The following is a 19254-nucleotide window of genomic DNA, read 5'->3' as shown; positions in this document are numbered from 1 at the left end:
AAAATTCACGCTGCACACTCTTGTTTGACTGCATTTAAGTATATTCTAACACACAAAATGCCTTTTCATTTCTAGTGAATGCCATTCTTCAACCTGAACAAATAACATTAAAAATTAAACTTGGTTAGTTTTTACACATTTGTCAAAATCAGAGATCATTTGAGGGGGAATTGGCTATGTTATTAGACTACGAAATGATGTCAAATTTTTTGGGACACCCTGTAGATAAATAAAAAATGTATGTAATGTGTTCTAAAATAGTCTCAAGCCTCAGAAAAAGGGGTTCAAGCTATGCTGTTAAGGTCTTTAGCTGCTATATGAGGAGAGAAAGGGTGAGTTGTAAGGAGACCATGTCTTACAGCTGGGGGTGCATCTATGTCATTGAGAGATGCGTCCATATTAGTTTTAAATAAAATTACATAAATAAATTGCAAGGTGAGCGTTACATGCTCGGCAGACCTCTCTCTGATCAGAAATCTGTTGATGATTAATTAAAATATGGGCTGGAATAGGAATTGATTAGTTTTTGAGCAAATTAACTGTCTTCTAGAATTTGAAGGCGTTTGAAGCGAATTTTGTAAATATCTGAAGGCAAAATTCTGCTTTAGCTTTTCAGATGTAGGATGTATATTTATTCCTTAGCTGCCTGAAAGTAAGCCATTGGTCTCTGTCCCAATTTCTTCTAACTATGGCCCATGCTTTATTTCTTTCACTGAGCAAGGAAGATATTTCAGAGATGAACCAGAGATTTGAATTATCTCGGATTCTAACAAGGGGCATGCTTGTTTACCACCGCCAGGAAAGTTTTGCTAAAATGCATTAAAATGTTTAAAATTTCTTCTAACCACCATCCGAGAGCCTGACTATTATGATTATGCTTGTGTTTCTAATGCATCCAATAGGGCAGTGGTCACTAAAAAACAGGGTTGAATACACCTATTGAGGTAATTTTGTCAGATCTGTTGGATAAAATTAAATCAATTAATGTTGACTTATTGGGGTCATGTTTGGTCGTGTGGGTTGTATAATTAGTTGTGTTAGAGATTTCCACACATTTCCTTCAAGTGATCGGATGCATTAGTTAACCAGTTTAGATTAAAATCACCCAGGATTAGCATTTCTGAGTTGATGTATGGATTTAAAAGTTCAGCTTAATTATCTACAATATAAGAGGCCACAGAAGGAGGTCTATAGATCCCACCTACAACAAATCTGTTATTGCGTTCTGCGCCCACTTTTCTCTTTGGATAATGAATTAAGAGTTTTTACTTGAATAATATATTTAATGTAAATAGCCACTAGACCACCCCTTGCTTTCCTATCAGCTCTGTACAGATTTTAAGCAGGTAGGGCCACTTCAGGGTTAGACACAGATTGTTTTAACCAGGATTCAGTCAGAACTACAGTATCTGGATCGGCTTATGAAACCAAAATTTTCAGATTGTCCATCGTGCTGAAGAGGCTCCTAATGTTTAAGCACTGCTTTATTCCCATGTCTGAGTAGCTGATCCTAGGTTGATTGCTAATGATTACAGGGATAGCTAAGTACTCATTTCTAATTTCAGGTAGTCATTTCAGGTTAAGAACAGAGTAAAACACACTGTGAGTTTAAATCTGCGAGCCAAGCCTGCTAGGATGAATCCCATCATTCCTATAAAAGGATGGACGGTTCCAGAAAAGATTAAAATTGTTGATAAACTATTTGTTCACTAGACAGTCTTTCTGAAGACAACTGTTTAGGTTTAAACATCAGCTAAAACATCTCATGCCTTCTGTAGTTATTGACCAGTTAATAGATTAAAAATTAATTCCATTACTGGGTTTGTTCTATTTTAACTCTGAATTCTGAGCACTAATTTCACACATTTATATGATGATTCCATATTGGAATGAGGTTCTGTGTGGCCCAAAGCCAAGCTTTTGCCAAGATGACGGCCTCCCACAGAATGTGAAGATGGAGCTGTGCCCGTTTTATTTATTTAGAATGACTTTGTAGATTTTTGACAAGCAACTAAGCGTTACTGCTGTGTGCCCTAATCAGCTGAATAATGTAACAGGAGATACTTGTGGTGTCCTTTGTCTTTTTAAAGATATTGTATGTTTTCTTCTGTTTTGTTTAATAAATGCTCATACAAAACCGACACTACTCAAAGGTACGTTTTGATTTCAGATTTATTTTCTTATTGCCAGGCATTCATATAATCAATAAACTTGCTGTGTAAGAATAACAGCAGCAATCTTTGTTCACTCAAGAAGTGTGCAGAACAGACTGGTTCAGCTGCAGAAAAGGTGCACACAAAGTAGAAAAGTACATAAAAATAAAGCATTAAGAAAAACAAAAATCACCATTTACAAGCCTGTAAAAGTCCTTTAGGAGAGCCTGTCACAGAAACAAGGATTTTGCAAGTCAGTAATGAAGTGGATGAACGGCTGTTGGTTTTCCAATTGACTATTTCCTGAGTTTAACTGATCCATTAAAGTATTCATCCACATTTTTGTTGGACCATGATTTTCAGGCTCAGAGCTAAAGTAACTGCTAAAAGGAAAAACTATGGGGGGAAAAAAACATCATAAAATGCACTAAAAAAAAGAAACAAAAGGTTCTATCAACAGTTCTTCTCGGAATTCAGCATTGTGCCGTTTTTGGCACTACATGAAAGTTGTGCAGCTTTTCCTCCTAAATATCCCACCTAGTTTATTAAGAGATGAACAGCAACAGCAGTTCTGCTAAAACATTTCAATTTCAAACTGAGGTAATTTATTAGTGACCAAACACTTATGGGTGGGTACATTACTGTTGAAACAAAATGCAGAATCACACCTATATAAGACATGTTCCAGCAGAAATGTGGTCATTTTATTCTTGATTGAATTTGTTTTATTGCTGTATGCTTTGGTCCATCAAATTAAAGCCAGTGAAAAAATCTGAAAAAGATCGACTTTACAGTAAAACATGTAAGTAGATAAAAAAAAGTGATTGTCTAGATCATAAATGAAAAAAAAAAATACTAAAATGCAAATAATATTGCACCACAGGCATGAAAATATTCTAAAATATATGATATTTTGCCATATACTGCATTCCCATATGTGTGCCATTTGAAATCGTGTTTCAATATGATCAGCCGATTCATTTCCTAAGTCTTTGGTCTATTTTGGAAAAAAAAGTCACTCCAGCATAATCTCTCAGACACAGAAAATGAAATGTGGCACAGTGAAAAAGGACGATTTAGCTGAGTGGAAGGCAGAAAGATAACATAGCCTACCTACATTGCACTACACTGACAGACTCGGAGTGTCCATGTGAAAAGGCCATGCTTGTTTGCTTTGGTTTCTCCCTTCCCTTACAGTCCTGCAGTAAAAACACTTTCAAAGGCACAAGTAATAATACACACATGGGTATATAGCAAAAAAAAAATGCACATAAACATTCATTTTTCAAAAGTTAAAGCCCGAGCCACAGGAAATCCAGCATGATAGAGAAATGAGAGTTTATGGCCAGAATATGGTATTGGTACAGTTTACAGCATGTCTTCTGCTTGCTTCCTGGGACAGGATTACAACATGAAATGATGAAAATAGAAACAGTAACAGCCTCGAAGAAGCTCCATCAGTGCTCAGAAGATTTGGTTCAGGTCCAGGCCCAATAACACTAAGACTGACTGTCGGTCTATGCTTCTAAACAGGATTGAGTGGAGTGGTAGGCTGTAGAGTGAGGATGACTTTCACCTTCCCTTCACAGCATGGTGCTCTCTGAATGGTGCTCAGCTTCAGGGGGTGTGGCCTCAGGCTGTTCCACAGCTATCTCAGGGACAAGGACCCGCCCTGGCCCCTTCAAAGACACGCCCCCATCTGCACAATCAGAATATACAGTCAAACTTCAACAGCTTCAGCATAATACCTACTCTTCCTATTAACACTGTCCTTCAAAAGTTTGAGAACATCTAGCTTTTCCAAAGTAAATAACTGAAGATGTTTTATTTGTCGGTTTGCAACTTGTAGGGTAAAATTCTAAATATTTTAATGTATTAAAGACAACCATGTTTATTTTGAGAAAAATAATATCACAAATAGCAAAGATGCACCAATATAGGAATTCTGAGTCAATGCTGATAACCGGTATTTTTAATGTACAGTCTTATTCAAAAGGTTGAACATTCTTGGTAAAATGATGTTTTGTTGATCTAAGTGAAAAAAAAAAATTAACACATCTACAGAGAATAAACTTAAATATGGCATATTTGTGCATATTGTAGAGCAGAATTTCTATTTATTTGCTGAGTTTAACATGTTAAAAAAACATAACATAGAAAATATGCTATAAAGTTTGCTGTGTAGAGGATGTGTTAACTTATTTTTTACTTCAACAAAACATGCCATTTGACCAGAGGTGCCAGAACTTTTGCATACTATTGTATATACACTACCAATCAAAAGTTTGGAATCAACATTTCCAATAACATATACGTGTGTGTGTATATATATATATATATATATATATATATATATATATATATATATATATATATATATACAAAAGTTGGTTGCAGTTACATGTATAAAGTCTTAATATTCAATTCTCAAACAAATTGCAGGATGCTGCAAAAATTAAGAAATCTTTAGTGATAAAGTGTGGATGATTGCATAAAAATGGCTGAAGAATAAGAAATGAACATTATATAACATTGATATTATGATATAATTAATATGAAGAATGTCTCATTCTCAAAAACTTCAAAAACAGGTGTCCACATCTCGCTGATCAAACAGCTAATCATAGTGACTTTGTGACAAGAAATTACCATAAACACACAATTTATTATATAAGAACATTATATAAGAAGATATTGTTGTTACCACATCATAACTTTTTGCTTTTTCCAAAATTATTTGAAATTGTGAACAAAGTATCAGTTAGTTTTTGATGTCTAGTTTCTAGTTTTTACTTACTGTTTTAAAAATGTACATGGTTGATATTATTTTCTCAAAGCATGTTAATTTATTAAACCAACAAAGAAAACATTAAAGTCCAAAAACTTTTGAAGGACAGAATATATAAAGACAAAACAAACCAACCAAGACAAAAGAAACTGCTTTACAAGCACAAACATTTAGCACACCAAGAATCTGTCCTTCTTTTAGATGCATTTAACATGTGTTTCACTTCTTGACCATACATGATATATATCTAATTTAAATGTATTTATTCCTTTAATTAATTAATCAAATTATGGCATCTTCAGACAGTATCCGTGGTGCAAAGCCCCCATATCCCCCCTTACTCTGCACTCTATACCTAAATGTGGGAAAGCAGCAGACAGTTTTGTAAAGCAAGCATGCTAATATGGATGTCATTCCACATGCAGGTTAGTGGTTAGCCTGTTAGCTTCAGGAAAGCAGGGTTAATGTGCAGACACATTCATAGACTCCCAGCAACACTGTACATTAGCTTATAGGCCTGGTTTCCTTACCATAGCCTGCCATTCAACTCACAGTTCACAGGCAGGAGGTCACACATCTGTAACAGTTTAACAATGCCATCATGCATCAAGACACCCATTTCATTTATTCATTTACTCTAATACCAATTACTTCTCCAGCAATGCATTCTGATGATGATTAATCACAGCACACACTACTGCATTACATCACAACAGACACAGATCGTCAAAAAGAGATTAAACCCCCAAACAGTAAAAGAGAAAATGGTGAGAGCTGGAAAGGAGAGGAGGTGATGAGCTTGAGGTGCTGAGTGTTATAGCTGGATCACAGTGCTCGTGCACATGCAGATGGACAGCGGCCGAGCCGTGTGGGGAAACAATAGAGCGGGCTGATGTTAGGGTTGGAGTGGGTTGGGGACAGCTGGTAGCTCCTGAACTTTCCATTACCACCAAAGAGCTTTCACTCTCGAGCAGCATGCAGTTTTATTGACCAAAAACCTTTCCACTATCACACACTGCACATACCAAAATTCCATAATTCAACTGCTCAGATCTAAGGAGTACAGGATTACAGAAATAGTTCAGCAAAAAATATATGAAATTAAAAATCAAATGTACACTATTTTCCCTTTTCTGTAAATAAATAGTCAATCAGCCAAGGCATGTTTAGTGCTTTTTACCATGAGTCTAAAGTAGCTAACAAGCAATAGAAGCTTACACCCTGCCAATTAGCATAATGCAAAATGCATGTCTAAAGGCTCAATTACAAACCTGAACTCCAAAAATGTTGGGACAGAGTGTGAAATGCAAATGCTAAAGGAGAATACAGTGATTTATAAAACCATTTTCACCTGTATTTAAAAAACAGTACAAAGACAAGATATTCAATGTTTTATCTTATCAACTTCATAGTTTGTTGTAAATAGACACTCATTCTGAAATTGACGCCTGCAACACGTTCCAATAAACACTGGAATTTAACACGTTGTAAAATGTTCAATGTTCAGTGATGCAATCATGCTTGATTATAGAAGCAGCATGTAAAGGCCTAGTCCTGTATGAGCTAGGATGGTTTGAGACTTACCACTTAAAACATGTGTCACAATAAAAACTACAGCTGTATGCCTGCAACCTGAATACTGTGAGATGTGTATTGTGGCCTGACGAGTCAACCTTCTTTTCTGCAGTCAAAGATGAAAAGGACCATCCAGATTGTTACCAGCAGTATTTCATGGTACGGTGGTTTAATAGTGTCAATGGCATGTATAATGTGTACATATGTGGCAGCATTAACGGTAAAAATATATACATATTTTGTAGAAACATATTCTGCTTTTTATACATTTTATTTTTTATCTTTTTCAGGGACATCCGTGGTTATTACAACATGACACCACCAAGCCACATTATGCATGTTACAACAGCATGGCTGTGTAAACAGAGAGTGCCAGCAGTTCAGATCTCTCTCCCCTGAAAATGTGTGGCACGTTATGCAGTACAAAATATAACAAAGGCCCTTTACTGCTGCGCAGCTTATGACAAAAATTCTGTTTTCAAAACTTGACCACTTGGTGTCTTCAGTCCATAAAAGATTTTTACTTGTTGTTAAAAAGGAAAGGTGATGGAACACTGTTAAATATGCTCCTGTCACATTGTTTTTAAAACGTGATGATAAATAAAAAAAAAAAACAAAATAAAGTAAATAAGGCAAAATATCAAATATTGTGTTTTGTAATGTTTTGAATAATAAGGGATAAATAGAATTTACTAATTACTTTTTTATTTTACTTTTTTTTAATGTTTATTAGCATTTCATATACTGTCCCAACTTTTTTGAAATTGAGGTGTCTGTGACTTGGAATATACAGAAAACCAATAACAAGAACAAAGTCTCACGTTATGTTGTAGAGAACTGATAGAAAGAAATACTAGATACCATAACAAATAATTTATAGTTTTACACTCTAACTGAGGATCAATTGTGACAATATAACTAGTCTTGTTGCAGTTTGGGAATAGTTTGGCAGATACATTTACAGTATAAATCAGTCTTAAATCATCACACATACTCCTCAAACACTGTCAGGCTGTTATGGACAAAATGCAGGTCTCTTGATGGCTGCTACTATTGTTTTTAGCTATTTTTACAGATAACCATTTGACATACAATGTCAGAAACCAGACAGACAGGTATTATTTGTGGCTTATTTGTTAGCTACATTAGTCTAATGGCTCCAGTGTGAAATAAAAGTAGTAAACTTTGGACACCAAATACGTCTTCACTGATTGACTACATTTGGCTAAAGTGAAAAGTACCCAATGTTGCCTTAAATATGAACATTGTCAATGTAAAAAAGTCTGTCTTTAGTTCGAATGCTGTAGTATAAATCATTAAAATTGTTCACAGTATGAACATGCATTCTGAGCAGAAGTGCTTGCTATGGCCACCAGGACCATGTGAAATATGATGAAAAGAGTTGACCCATGAGTGTAAAGGAAATCAGGAATAATAATACATTAGACAATAATAAAATGACAAGAATGTTCCATTCATTCTAGATAATTCTCCAGTGCCTCTTTTGGCACTGGCCATAGCAATCCATATGTTTCCTGCAGCTGCTGGCCTTTACTTGGCTGCATTTAAAACTGGACAGACAGAGCATCCAAGCCAGGTCTGTGGAATTCTTCCCTCAGCAATGCTTCATGTAATCTTTGGAGAGGGCTGCAATACTGCAGTTCACTACTTATATCACAGCAACCACTGAGTATTGAAAAAACTCAATACCTATTCCAGTTGCACTGTATTTTATAGGGATGCATAGATATGGGAACTGTGGGCACCTGCTGATATCCAATATTTTTCATGTACCTGTCTGCTGTTGATGATACATAAATGTTTATTGGGACTAAATCCACCTTTATTAGCATTACACAGAAATATAACATTTATTTCTATAAGCTTATCAACACACGAAAAAGAATAAAATGCAGATATTTTAACATGGTAGCCCAGGATCACCTAAACATTCTGATCTGATGAGTTTTAAAACTGTCGTAGTCTGATGCTAATATTATTTTAAGCAAATATCTGCCAATACCAATATGATTCTGATATCAACATGCGTCCCTACTGTCTTACGGAAGTGGTCTCCACTATTGTATTGTATTAGATGAGGTTATGATTTAGAATGGACTGATTTTACCAGTTGGGACCACAGGGGGCACCAGCTACCAAAACAGTGATAAACTGAAAGGCTGTAAAGAGATTCTTTCCATTTTCCTATCATCACTTCCTAAAAGAACTGAACAACAGTAAGGACCCTGGTTAGTTTCACCATAGCCAACAGGGTCATATTTCATCTTTAAACAAGGTCAGCTGCACATTTCTTTCCAATGTCAAGTAAAGTTGTTTAATTGGTTTCTTTGGTTTAATAAAAAAAAGTTAAAGATAAACAGCAGTCGGACCCCAGCTGTGAGATAGATTTGCATTTGAGCTATATTAGGAAAGTGATTTGTTTTTCAAAAACAGTATATGATGGTACAACTCATTGATGTTTCATTAAATCATTAAAATTCTTGCCAAGAACAGGGACCAAGACTCCTATTTTACATATTATGTATATATATATATATATATATATATATATATATAAAGTATAATGCGTGAGGTGGATGACTAATGGAAGTAAGATGGATTGTGAGGTGAACAGTGGCTGATGATATGCGATGAAGATGCTAAGAGCTGCAAGTTAATAATAGTAGAACAAGTTTTCTGGTTACTACCTTACACAACGATCCTCAACCTGTGGAAATATGCAGACACTGGTCAGTAATACATGTGAACTGTGTCTCTGTGTAAAGATGAACAGCTTTCTCTCTGTGACTTTCCATCCCCGTATAACATGCTGTGGGGAAAGATTTGTGGCCGCTGGGTTCAGGGAGTTGGGTTTCTGAATAATGAGATATTAATGTGCGCCGAAACTAAACCCCCTTAGCTCTTGTTTAAGCCTAATATGCACTTATTTGCGCGTATGTTCCACATTCAGCTTTCTCAATATGAGAAAAGACAAAGAATGCCTTACTATCTTTTTACCTTTAAAGCTAATTTCCTCCTGAATTTATTTTGTTGGCGATTAAGAAGAGAGGATATCTTTGGGTCTGTTTCTCCGAATGGAAACAACGTGTAAAAAATAAGCCCCAGATCAGTCTTATTTTACATTATATAAATAATCTATGCATGTAATTTGAATAAGCAGGCTGTAAAGTTACTTTAGGTCTAAGAAGGTAAAGGATTAAAACAAATCAAGGTACAGAAAACAGTATAATGGACTCATATTTGAGTATTAAAATAAGGCTTTTGTTGTTTGAGTTTGGTTCTGCAATATATTTTTAGCATTTTAAATTAGGACAGGTGGGTGTACGTGGTTGCTTCCCAGAATTATGGCCTCTAAGAATCAGAAACATTACATCACCACTGTGGACTGCAATTTGCTCAATCACAGAACAAAAACGAATTGTACAGTATGGTGAAGTACACTCAACTGTGGAGATCAGCATTACTGTTGTAGGAAAATCTGGTAAAGGGTAACTTTATTAACCTCTTAAATTATTGTCTTATTATTTTGTTATTAATCTGAAACAAACAGCTCAACCAAACGTGACTAAAAATGAAAGAAAGTGAGGAGCCGCCAATTAGCATGAAGTCAATTCCACAATTACTATAGATGGTTATTTGCTTTCATTCATTATTAGCTGACAGGTTTTGACCAGACAATTCCTTTAGTAATTATTATTCAGCTACTACGGATAAGCTAACATATACAGTCATATGCAAAAGTTTGGGCACCCCTTGTCAAATCACATTTTCTTGATGTTGAAAATATATTAACACATCTACAGAGAACACACTTCAGCACACTTTAACACACGTTTACTGGGTATTTGCTGGATTTTACATATCAGAAAAATAAATTAATGTGGCATGCATGTTACATTAAATATGTTCTGTATTATTTTATTCCAAAATGTTATACTCAGCAAAAAAACACAAACAAAAAAAACAGAAACTGTGCTCTAAAATTGCAGAAACATGGCATATTTAAGTTTGTTAGAGGATGTGTTAACTTATTTTCACAGAAAATCAATGAAGCATGTAATTTGACTAGGGGGTGTTTAAACTTAGCATATGATTATAGGATATAGTTATGAGAATGAGCAACACAATGATTTCTTGAAGTTGAATGGATCTAAAAAAACAGTATAATGGACTCATATTTGAGTATTAAAATAAGGCTTTTGTTGTTTGAGTTTGGTTCTGCAATATATTTTTAGCATTTTAAATTAGGACAGGTAGGTGTACCTGGTTGCTTCCCAGAATTATGGTCTCTAAGAATCAACAACAACAAAAAACAGAAACTTTGCTCTAAAATTGCAGAAACAGGGCATACAGAGGATGTGTTAACTTATTTTCACAGAAAATCAATGAAGCATGTAATTTGACTAGGGGGTCTTTAAACTTTAGCATATGACTGTAGGATATAGTTATGAGAATGAGCAACACAATGATTTCTTGAAGGTGAATGGATCTAAAAAGTTAAAAAAAATTTGCTTTTCAAATTTTATTCTGCTCCATTCATCATGGACTGTTTTCCACTGCTGGCAAATTTAAATGTTGTAAACAAAAATGATAAAGTGCAAACCAAGTATTTTTGTTATGCACTTTATCATTCATGCTACACAAGATGATCAGAAGAAGGAGTGACGCTTTTTAGCTCTTACCTGTGATAATCTTGGACGCGGAGCCGCATACTCCATTAGAGCCATCAGGCTGTGGGGGCGGGGGAACGCTGGGCCTGGGCCGAGGTCTGGGGGCGGGCCGGGGGCGAGTGAGAGAGCCGGAGTTAAAGGAGGAGGGCAGAGTGGCCTGGGAGCCATCGTGTGGAGGCGTGTCTGGCGGAGTGGGGCTGCTAGGTGGTGATTGCTCTGGCTCGGCTGCGCTCTGTGCAGGGGGTTGTGGAGGAGGGTGACTCGGGGCCTGGATGGGTATCTGGTTGTTGGAGTGGCGACGGGGTGTGGGTGCAGGCTGAGTTGTGCTGGACACCAGGCCTGGGACTGGGGTGGAGGGGCTGGGTGCTACTTTAGGCATCTGGGCTGTGGAGGCAGAGGGGCTGGGGGCTATTTTGGGTGGTGCCGGGGCCTGCTTCTTGGTACCTGAAACCATACAGCATGTAGTTTAAATGCACCATCTATTGATCTGAATAGTTAGTTATAGTTATATATATGCCAAAATCTTATAGCAAAATATTTTTTCACATCACACAATAATAATTATTATAAGATAATAAGAACACAGGTGCTCCACCTATGGTGGTCAAATAACATGTTTTGTTGATTTTCTAAGTAAAAATAAGTTCACACATCCTCTACACAGAAAAAGCTGCACATTTTAATGCACTGTTTATTAATTTAATATATTAGGGAAAAAATGAAAAATAAAATGTGGCACACGCAAAAGGTGAGATACATTTTATACTGTATGTTTTACTTTTTTCCCAATAAGTTAAACACAACAAAAAAATAAACACTGATATAAAATTTGCAGAAAAATGTCATATTTAAGTTTGTAGATGACATACATTCAACATTCAGCATGCAAGATTTTTAAAACAGTCATAACAGTCAACAAAAATAGGAACTAAAAGATGAAAAGATATGATCTTTTCTTTGCCACAATCCCCTATTATTCTATTTTTTTTCTCAAGCTTACAATCTTTTTTTACTCTGCACCGTTACTGGAAATAGTCAGCTAGCTAAATTTCCCAACTGTCATACTTTATACTGCTATTAGTGAATGGCTCAACTTCTTCTCAGTCCCAGTCTAGTGAGTAAAAGGTCTACATCGCCTAGTGTACTAGTGTCTAAAGTAACTGTTCAAGTTCAACCTTTGGTGCTAATAACTGATTAAGGATTTGACCTTTTTATTCTCTTAATCGAAAATACCTAAAACATGCAGATTTATAGTAAAAAATGTTTTTCGCTAACATTTTATCGGCCAGGCTTAGTTACGATTTCTAAGTTACTACAGGGACATTGAAGTCTTACCTCTGCGCACCATGTGTGGACTCGGACCCTTGGAAGCAGACATTGGGGTCCCCACAGTCAGCTGTCCAGGCATTCCAGTGGGGCCTCCAGGCCCATTCCTGAGGGACGGTGGTGTGGAGGCTGGCTCCCGAAAGACACTACTGTTGGACAAAATACAGTCAACATTAAAAACACAGAAAACTGTATTTGTCAGAGCATGATGTTAATGAATATTTCACTTCTCATGCTTTGAAAGAATGATGCATTTTTATTTTATTAGATGATTTTGCTTGCAATGTCAGTGCCAAAGTGGAAAAATGTACAATGTACAATCACTGTTTCTACTGATATCATGTCAGCACAGGAAAACAACATGCCATGCAATGAATTCTTCTGCAAAGAGTGCACGAAAAGTGGAAATGCATTTAATCACAAGGCATTTTGGATGTTTAGGAAAGTCACGGTTAGTCTCCAGACAACGGCAGGGACAGTCATTCAGAGATGACTAAGAGAGGAAACACCAGGAAGGATGGAAGGAAGGCGGCAGCCGCTGGTTTAGAGGAGCCACTGAGAGAGCGTGATCAGTCCGAGCAGACAGCTGACTAAGAAGCTTCCGGACTCGGACTGGCATCTGAAAGCCCTTGAGATTCCTGAATATCTCATTTGACAAGCTTTATCACGGACCTCTGAAGCCATAAGGTAAATCACTCTATTCCGAGAGATTTTACTTACTTGTAGAGGATTTAATGATGATTTAGGGCAATGGTCACCAACACTGCCTCTGGAGATCTATGTTTCTGCAGGGTTTATCTCCAACCCTAATCCATCACACTTGATCCAGCTAATGACTCTCTCTAGAACTCCAAGAGCAGGGTTGGTGGAGCCGACAGATTTTGCTTACTTGTTGAGGAACTAATGATGATTTAGGACAGCGGTCACCAACCCTGCTCCAGGAGACCTACCTTTCTGCAGAGTTTAGCTTCAACCCTTATATACCACACCTGACCCATCTAACGACTGTCTTCTTGATTACTTAGACAAGGTGTGCTAGATTTAGGTTAGAGCTGAAACCTGCAGGAAGGCAGATCTCTACACAGTAAATTAGTCTTTAGAGATTTTACTTAGTTGCTGAGGATTTAACAATGATTTGGGACAGTGGACAACTGGAGATCAACAAACCTACAGGATTGTGCTACAACTATTATCTGCCACAACTTATCCAGCTAACCATTCCCTTCAGAAGTCCATAGCTGCATTCCAAATGTTAGGCTGCAACTTAGAAAGGTGGGTCCTTGATAGGACTGTCCTATGAAGACTCCTTTTCTGTATTACATAAGGCAAAATGGAACAATCTATCAAGGCTGCTTGATAGATTGTTCCATTTATTAAAACGATTAAACTCTCCATAAGCACGTACATTTCAGACCCTGCATTCAGTTTACACCCTCCTAAACAGATTCACAACTAAAGAAATTGCATACTGTATATGTTACTATATATTTTATTGGCAGTGTTTCTTCTAAACTCTTATTGGGTCAGATGTGTGCACAAAGGATTATGATTAACAGATGAGTGTGAAGGATACTTCAGCAGAATCCTTGAAATTTTTTTCTTGGCAATATTTGAAAAATATAAACAGCCTTTGATGACGTAATGGTCCAAAAATGCACCCCAACTAGACTGCGGCCTAGCTTTCAGAATGAAGCTCATGCGTACTTCGATACATTTGCTTCAGAGGCAGGCAAATCCTGAAGAGACAGGTTGATGAACATATTCTTTTCTGAGAGACTTTACCTACTTAACATCATTTTTAGCACAGCGGTCACAACTCCTGGACATCTATGGTTGTGCTGAGTTTAGCTCTAGTCCTAAACCATCACTCCTAAACCGGCTAACAATTTTATTCAGAATTCTAACTTGACCAGATTTGAGTTGAAGGTGAAACCTCCAGGAGGGCAGACTTCCTGGAGGAGGGCTGGTGACCAAGGATATAGGCGATTTATGGACAGAGAACAACATTGGAGAGATTTGCGCTGAAAGGCTGTTTATTCCAGTGTGGAATCATCTGACAGCTAAAGGTAGGGCAGAGAGAGAAATGCTTCTGATTTCTGATTGGCAGCTGCAGCGTGGCGGTGGCAAAGGGGGTCTTTTTGTGTTTTCGAGCGGTCCTTACCTGTTGTCCTCAGCAGATTGCTGCTGAACTAAAGGCTGCTGGGTCTGAGCCATTATAGCTCCTGCCAGGCCAGCCTCTGGGCCCCCTACGGGACACTGAAGGGGTGCCTCCTCTGCCTCCACCGGAGGGAGAGGGGGCTGGAAGGAAGGGGAGGAGTGCTGCTTTCTATTTAGAGTGGTGGCTCTACGAGGTGCGTGCTCCGGCTGTTTGCTAGCGGGGCTATGGGGGGGAGAGGGGAGAGAGGGTGAAACACACACACCTGACAGAGCTCCACCTGCGGTGACAGAGAGCCATTAGAGCCCAGAGTGAGAGAGAAACCTTCACAAAACACACTCTCTCACACAGCAACCATGGCAAGGGGAGGAAAGGCGGGGTAGCATACCACTACAGGAGATGCAGTTAGTCATTTTACAGTGTGTGTTACAAGGAAATACATTTGGGTCCTGGCTTTGCTGTTTAACCCCTTAAACTACCTAAAATTCCTACTTCTCATAACTACACTGTGTACAATACTATGCAAAAGTCAGAGACCACCCTCAAGTACAAGTTACTTATCTTTCAGCATCAGGAAAACAAGCAGAAAATATACATCTAACAGAGATTTACAAAGAAGCCTCAGCATTTAAATACCTTCATTAGAGTCTCCATTCTTTTCAGGAGACTTGCTTTCAGTTTTTATAGGAACAGACAGAGATACCAGTGTTTTTTTTTTAAATCTGAAGCAAGAGTGGAGCTTGATTTTCACCTCTCTCTCAAAGACAGTGAGAGTTTTGGTATTTTACCAGGTCTTGAAGGATTGTTCGGAGTCCCATTTTCTCTTCAACCTTTCTTAATTTTTTAACTTCAGTTTTGGACACTCCTGTTTTTTCACTTATTTTCCATTGACTTTCCCCTTCCTTATGCAAGTGGATCATCTTACATATAATCTGTTCAGAAATATCTCCTGAAAAATGTATCAGTTGTACCTTAATTAAATAACTAAAAAGTGGTCTCTGACATTTGCACATTACAGTAAATCATATTTGTTAGCAAATAATTGATGATAGTTGCTGTATAATAAGTCTTGCATTTTAAGCCTGCAGTTTAAGGGGTTAAGTACTTTATCCGCGGAACTTAATCCAGATGTTACCACTTACAAGCTCTCTTGGCCACTTTTGAAGGTATTCACTAGCAACTGGCACACCGTAAAAGTCTTAAGAAAGTGTGGGTGTATGAGAATGTGGCTGTTTGTATGCTGTTACCTTTTGCCACAGTTTGTGAACAATTCTGTGCACTTTCTAGCACTGCACCTTTTGTCTGTTTAGTTTATGGTTCAAACTCACTCAACAAACTCCTTTTAAAGTTCTACTAAGGGAGCACCCTGAAGCACAATACCACATGACAAAAAGACCTTTCAGCTTTTCAACCTTTAAACCCTAATTTAATTAGCAGGAGATGAGCGCCTGAGGGTGTGGTGCAATTCTAGTCATACTTCACATGTTCCAGACAGGCCTGGCTACAACAGTAGATTCTGGAACCTGTATTCCATTTTTACAGTTAATAGATAACTTAACATTGTCAAATCTACTTGAGACCCAAGGGCCAGAACAGGTAAGTCATATCTAAGTCTGTATGAGTGTATTACTCATTAAGATCCATAATAACCACATGATATCACTCGTTTTACAATGTTAGACCAGGAGAGAAAACCATTTTTATTGATTCAATTAAGCATACACAAAATGATGACTGGAAGACAAAACACTGTGGAAGAGGAATCATGCGCAAGTGACTACACAGCCTCTTGTGGTGGAGGTGGACTGTCTGCTTTGACTGTGACAGACTCATTGGCCACTACATAGAAAGCAGACACAGCTGTGGATCTGGAGTCTTGTCTGTGAAGGCGAGGGTGGGATGGGTACCTGTCTTTACGGGGGCTTTCAGCTTCAAGCGCCCCCATGCTGCCCGGACGCCTTCTGTCGATCGTGGCTGGCTCCGGCTCAGGGGTGCCTGGGTAGCTGAGCTGGTGCGTGGGGGCGGTAGGCATGGCAAACATGCCGGACACATTGAAGTCCACTTCTGAAGGACAAGCAAAAAAGGGAAAAAGTGAAGCTTAACTCAAAGACAAAGCTGATCAAATCTACTAGATCAGTGTTTTCCAATTCTACTCTTGGAAATGTCCTGCACTGTTTACCCTGATCCCAACACAACTGACTCAACTGACTCATTTTTAAATTTTTTACTTCTACGAAAGTTGCATAAGACTAGCATTAAAGCTAGGCGTTGTATCAGCTGTGCTGGTAGGCCATGATGACGTAATGTGATATTGCTGTTAAATTGTAACGCTATTTCTAAAAAAAAAAGTCATGATATAAAATTTTCTCAATATTGCCCAGTCCTAACTAGCATACTAGAATTTCATACGTTATACGTTTATCTATAGCCAAATTGTTTAATAATTTATTAATTGGTATCGCATAGTGGGTAACAACACTGTCCTCCACATGGCTGACTAGGGTTCAGCCCCCCATACCATTAAGGGTTCTTGGGCAAGACTCCTATCCCTACATCTGTCTACCTCATCATGAATATTGTTTAAATTGTAATTTGCTCTAGAGGAGAGCAGATGCCAAATGGGGTAAATGTACATATGTAAAATAAACAGGGGAAACACTACAATGTGCAGTGCAGGAGGGCTCCAGGGTTTGGAAACTGTAATAAATAATGTGGTTTCCAATGATATCAAAACCATATCAGTATATATTTGATGCCGTGTTTATTTTAATCCAGAAGAGCAGAATGTTTAGGAGATGCATTTATTCAATCTACTGCATTTTGTTTAGAAATAAATGTTATATTTCTTTGTAACGTGATGCCAAATTTATGTATCGGTATCAGTATTCAGATATGGTGGTCTTCAAAAGTCTAGGATTGTTTTCATTGAATTTTGCAAACAAAGAACTGAACGTTTTAGAATTTTGAAAAAAATGAAAGCTATGAAAACTAAAAGAAAAAAATAAATATTCAAGATTCTGCACTATTTCTAGGTCACTATTCACATTTAAGCAAATTTGTGACACTGACCATGTTAAGGTCTTTGAACAAAAAGGTCAGTTTTTTTAGTCTTGCCCCTTTCGATGAGTTCATGTTCAGATGCCTGTCATGTGTATTTGATCTATTCCTTGGAGTCTTTTTCAGAGTCTATTCAAGCTCAAGTACACACTGTCATTAAAGCAAAAGAAGGACGTACCAAACACTAAGAAATTCATGTTAAAATTTCAAAGACTCTACTGTTCACTCAGATTTTTATGCTGATAATATAATTTGTGAAGATAAACTGTATTAAAGTAGAAGACAAAGCATTATTATTAGTAGCCTCAGACTTTTGGTCCTTACTTTAAACACATGAAAAATATTGGATATCAACATCAGCCCATATCAGTGCATCCCTGTTTCCAATATCTTTCCACAATTCTTAGTGCTGTTTCCAAAGTGCAGAAGTACATTGCCTTACCATCTGGGAAGAACCAGTCTGCGTGCTGGATGATGGGTTCAATTATGGCCACTACATGGACAGAGGTAGCAGCTGCCATTTCAGCAAGGGATCTAGAGACATAGCACAACAAAACACAACTCAAAAGAGAGAACAGAATCTGAAACACTGGGTCTGGGGACACTCCTCAAAGGTAAAGTTACACTACAGGCGGGAAAGTGTAATAACTGATCTGAACTCACCCCTCAGTCTTGGCCCACAGCAGGTTGGGTCCCAGTACAATGGCAATGTTGCTCGGGGTCATCTTATTGACCTCACTCTCCTGAGCTAACTTGGCAAGAAACTTTACTAGATACCTTTACAAACACAAGATAAGCTGTGTTACTGACAAATCAGATGCTTACAAACTACATAATTAAAGTAACTTCATCTACCTCAAATTAGACTTGTTGGCCTTTGGCAAATTGTCACATACCACCCACAGAGCCTGCAGCCTCTTATCTGGGTCAGAAATGCTGCACAGAGGGTGACAGAAAAAGGAAGCGAGGTTTTAGAATAAGCAGCACGAGTTGCAGTATGAGTCTGAAGAAGTGAACAAAACTCCAAGTGGTTTCTACGGATCTGATAGTGTCCCTGTGTGTGTGTGTGTATATATATATATATATATATATATATATATATACACACATATATAAAAATATATAAAAAAATGTATGTATTAATTGTTCATACTATATGCATGCATTGAACAATGCATATGATGCCATGTGTTATTTACTTCGATGCTTGAATCCACTCGTCATACAGCTGGAAGCTCATCAGAGGCTCAGGCAGTTCCCTCAGGTAAGACTTCAGGGCTCCTAGACATGGGAAAACAACAAAGAACAAACATGAAACACAGTCAATGTTTCTCATGGCAAGACTGAACTATCCTACAGTGCTTGCAGCAATATGACAAGCTTCAGTTTTCACCATGAAATCAGGTTACCAATAACTTTTTATCATATTTCAATTAGTACAACAATATATTAAAGTATAACAATAAAATAAAACCAAATACACATTCACAATATTGAAAAACATTTTTT

General features: G+C 37.5%; 1 protein-coding gene across 3 annotated transcripts in view; it reads right to left on the bottom strand.

Annotated features, from left to right (window-relative positions):
• Window positions 1-2154: 2154 nt before the first annotated feature.
• Window positions 2155-19254, bottom strand: part of arhgap17b (Rho GTPase activating protein 17b) — a 46164-nt gene continuing 29064 nt past the window's right edge. Inside the window, exons 12-21 of one of the 3 annotated variants that reach the window (XM_036590357.1) lie at window positions 18945-19026; window positions 18601-18681; window positions 18409-18522; window positions 18188-18279; window positions 16596-16752; window positions 14695-14913; window positions 12543-12682; window positions 11220-11651; window positions 9225-9244; window positions 3764-3852 (exon numbers count right to left, since the gene is read on the bottom strand). In XM_036590357.1, coding sequence (XP_036446250.1) covers window positions 9240-9244; window positions 11220-11651; window positions 12543-12682; window positions 14695-14913; window positions 16596-16752; window positions 18188-18279; window positions 18409-18522; window positions 18601-18681; window positions 18945-19026 — 1322 coding nt within the window. In that variant the 3' untranslated portion in view covers window positions 3764-3852; window positions 9225-9239. Of the gene's footprint in view, window positions 3853-9224; window positions 9245-11219; window positions 11652-12542; window positions 12683-14694; window positions 14914-16595; window positions 16753-18187; window positions 18280-18408; window positions 18523-18600; window positions 18682-18944; window positions 19027-19254 lie in introns of all 3 variants that reach the window. The other 2 variants (XM_036590355.1, XM_036590358.1) reach the window with 2 other exon arrangements.

This window comes from Colossoma macropomum, unplaced genomic scaffold (assembly GCF_904425465.1).
Source record: "Colossoma macropomum unplaced genomic scaffold, Colossoma_macropomum, whole genome shotgun sequence".
Classification (NCBI taxonomy): Eukaryota; Metazoa; Chordata; class Actinopteri; order Characiformes; family Serrasalmidae; genus Colossoma; species Colossoma macropomum.
This window is presented reverse-complemented; position numbering and strand designations above follow the sequence as displayed.